Source organism: Malus domestica, chromosome 05 (assembly GCF_042453785.1).
Source record: "Malus domestica chromosome 05, GDT2T_hap1".
Classification (NCBI taxonomy): Eukaryota; Viridiplantae; Streptophyta; class Magnoliopsida; order Rosales; family Rosaceae; genus Malus; species Malus domestica.
Genome location: NC_091665.1, coordinates 6,203,829 through 6,207,392, shown reverse-complemented (window position 1 = coordinate 6,207,392; position 3,564 = coordinate 6,203,829). Strand labels below are relative to the sequence as shown.

General features: G+C 37.1%; 1 protein-coding gene across 1 annotated transcript; it reads right to left on the bottom strand.

The window, feature by feature from the left end:
* Positions 1-468: 468 nt before the first annotated feature.
* On the bottom strand, positions 469-3,156 carry LOC103443950 (wax ester synthase/diacylglycerol acyltransferase 11-like). Its single transcript, XM_029103629.2, has 5 exons — positions 2,714-3,156; positions 2,082-2,630; positions 1,250-1,633; positions 1,029-1,166; positions 469-811 (listed from the first exon to the last, which is right to left on the bottom strand). The coding sequence occupies exons 1-5, from the start codon at positions 2,906-2,908 to the stop codon at positions 626-628; spliced, it is 1,452 nt and encodes a 483-aa protein (XP_028959462.1). The 5' UTR covers positions 2,909-3,156; the 3' UTR covers positions 469-625.
* Between the last annotated feature and the right edge of the window lie 408 nt (positions 3,157-3,564).

The following is a 3,564-nucleotide window of genomic DNA, read 5'->3' as shown; positions in this document are numbered from 1 at the left end:
ACACTATATTAACATTCCATGCAAAGTTGTACTATTTTTTTTAGTAAGGTTTTGACGAGGCAACTGATGTTGATATGTGGGCATCCAAGGATGAGTGTTGTAAAAGTTTTGGGAGTGAAGGCCCACATGTTTTTAGCCAAAGATGAAAAGTGAGGAAGACTTAAAAAATGTAGCATTGTTGTTGTTGTATGATGTTTTTCAAAAGACATTCATTTCACTTTTGTGATTCTTCACGGATATGAGCATTCCATGTATGATCACAATACATAGAAAAGAAGGGAAGTGAAAGCAATAATATCAATATTCCTTCCTTCATCTCTTTACCTGCAATCCTTTAGTGTTATAGTTACGAAAATAAACAATGTGATACATTGCACCCTCTTCCCTCATGTCCCTAACAAAGGTTATAGATGTACAAAGTAAAAGACTTTGATAAAAATAAAAAAATAAAAACTAATAAGATTTCAATCAAACAATATTAATTAGTGATTAAAGACCGCATCCAAAGTCTCCCTTATTTTATTTGTTAATGAAACAGCATAAACTTTTATTCACTACTACATATACATTTTTGTTCCTTAAACAGATATTGCAAATTAATCTGTGCAACGAAAATGCCACAAAATTAAAGATGTTTTATTGTTTTTGAGTTTTTCTGCATAGGAATAGGATATTCGTCGGAGGCTTTGCGTATCATCTCAAATGCATTTTGCATGCATGACTTGAACTTTTGTGGTTCAATGAGGCCCTTTTCCATTTTGAAGGCAACCCTCACCTTTCCCATATAACTTACTATTGTTACGTCAAGCCCCTGCAATACCATTAACACCATGTCATATAATTTCTATGAAGGCGCGCACACACATATATGCGTGTGAAATGAGGATCGAGGGATGAAAAATACTCGACAAAAATTTGAATTTGGATGCAAAAGAGGGAGCACGCTACTGGTGCTAACTCAATTAAGCAATAATCACTAATACAAATGAAAGTTGTACAATATTCCAACCATGAAAATTATATCATACCTCAGGTGAACCAAACACCAGAAAGTACATGCCGTTAACTGGATTATTAGCTAAAGCCATTTGTTCCACAGGGCCAATCAAATTTGAGATCATCATGCTCGTGTTCTTCAGTGTGCTGTGGATGTATCTGGCTGCTGCCTGCACCATATATACTAGCAAAATGTTGAAAATAATTCTACTAATGAAGAAACTGAGAGAGGGGTTGCAACTCTATCACAAACCTCATGGCCTCCAAATTTGTTGAGGAACTCCAAGAACCTACAAGTGAGATAAATAGCTAAAGAACTTCTCTTCCTAGTAATTATTTTTTGTGCTTCCCAGACAAAGTCAAGGGCATTTGAATATTGATCAGCGGGAAAATCATGATCGTGATCATCGGGTAATGATAAATTGGGGATTGGTACATGCAAGAACGTAAAATGATTCCCCCATGGCATCTTGCTGTCGGGTTTCATCATCTCCTGGATTGAAGTATACTTCCCCATCATTCTCGTGTTCAGCAGTACCACTGCCGTGCCTCTTGCTTTGCTTGAACTTCTGTTTATCTCTTGCATGTATAGTCGAGTGCCAAGGAAGATCATACCGGCAAGAACATCGTTTACCGTCTGTTAAGTGTCTTGCTAATTAGTAAGTAATAATAATGGGAAGTGTTATTGGCATTCCAAAAATCTCATTTTACACTCCTCATAAATGTATTTTTCTTTCTTAATATAGAAAGTTTGGAGTGCAAAATGAGATTTTTGGAGTGCTAATAACAATTCCTTAAATAATTAATGAAGGAGTGAATCAAAAGGAAAAAAACTTGGGGTGATTAGTAATCCCTAATATACATGGCAAGTGACATGACAGTTCGGTTAAACATGTCACCATTTGCAATATGAAATATTACGTAACGTGTCAGCAATCGTGTGTCTAAATAACATTACTCCTAATTAATCAAATTAAACGCACAAGTCTCTCAACACATTTTGATCATGCTTGAAAGAAAAGGTTTATGATTGGAATAAAAGATTGTATGAAAACAGATAAAAAAATCACGAAGAAAAACCGTACCACTCCAAGCTTACTCTTGATTGATTTGATTTGGTCAAGAGAGAAAGTCATAGTTGCCAATGTAATGGGCTGAAACTCAATTCCATTGCCAGACCTAATTGGTGATAGATCATCTTCCCCCACGGTGCTCCTCCAAATATCTGAAAGAGTGTTGAAGACTGATGAGATAGTTCTAGACACAAAGCTTTCATCACTCGTTTGCTGTGACCTCTGCCTTGAAGGAAATGTTAGGGGAAGAGAAGGGTTGTCGGCTCTCCGTAGACAAGAAAGAATGGCACTCATGAGAGAGAAGCCATCACCGAGGGCATGATGGAGCTTGAATATAAGGTTGCAAGCAGCGTTATTATTTCTTGTTGGGTAATTGAGGATATGAAGTTCCCATAAGGGTTTGTCTTCTGATAATCTTTCTACTGCTAGCTTTGATATGTAGCCATCAAGATACTTTTCATATGATTCAGTTGATAAGTTAGAAGGAATAATAGGGACGCTAATGTGCTCTTCAGGCTTCACTTCAACCCTTTTCCACCGTTTCTTTCCATTGATTACAACCTGCACGAATACTTTCCAAACAATTAGTAATACATTTTGAATATAGTAATGGGAGGGAGGGAGAGAGAGAGAGAGAATAGTACCACAATAGAGGAGAAGCGCGGGCTGATGGGGAGGAAGAGAGTCTTCAGTAATGAGATTGCTTGAGACTCACTCAGTGGATTTTCGAGTTCCATAACGCCAATATTTGATACGGACAGGACAGAGCTAGTGAAGTACTGAGCAGTAGGGCTCACTGGCTCCAGTACTACTACTTCATCTTCCTCCAAGTGCTCCATCTTAATTATACTATCAATTCTATAAATTCTCTGTGTTCCCTAGCTAGTATCCTGAGTTGATAGCTAGGTAAATAAGTAGAATTGGAATTATATATATCATTTCTTCATCGATCGTTATGTTTTAACGCAGAGTCACCAGCTTGTGCTCATGTTCAAGACGTGACTGCAATGCTTGTGCTCATGAGGTGCTGAATTTTCATCATTTCGTTTCTTTTCATATGTTAAACATGACTATCCTCCTACTGCTTATGAAATAGCAGCACTATCTGCATTGATTCATTTCCAAAGCAGAAGTTTTTGCTATCTATAAGGGCCCAAATGTATGTACACGTTAAGCCTCAGTTTTAGCTGATCATTTTCTTTCTGTGATTTTATCTACACCCCACGATTTTTTAAACATTCTCGCTATTGAAAATACACCAACTTTTTAGTTAAGGAATTATCTTAAAACACCCTCATGCACGCTCACCTTCTTCACTCAACTCCCTAATCGTCTCAAGAAACACAAACTCGTTTCATTAAAACAAAAAAACTCAAACTCGCCTTCACCACCAACAGTTTCGGTGGATACATGCTGAAACTTGCACAATTGCGATTGGTAGCTACTTAATTTTAAAATGATTTTGGTACTAAGATGCTAAAGCACCATTTTGGTA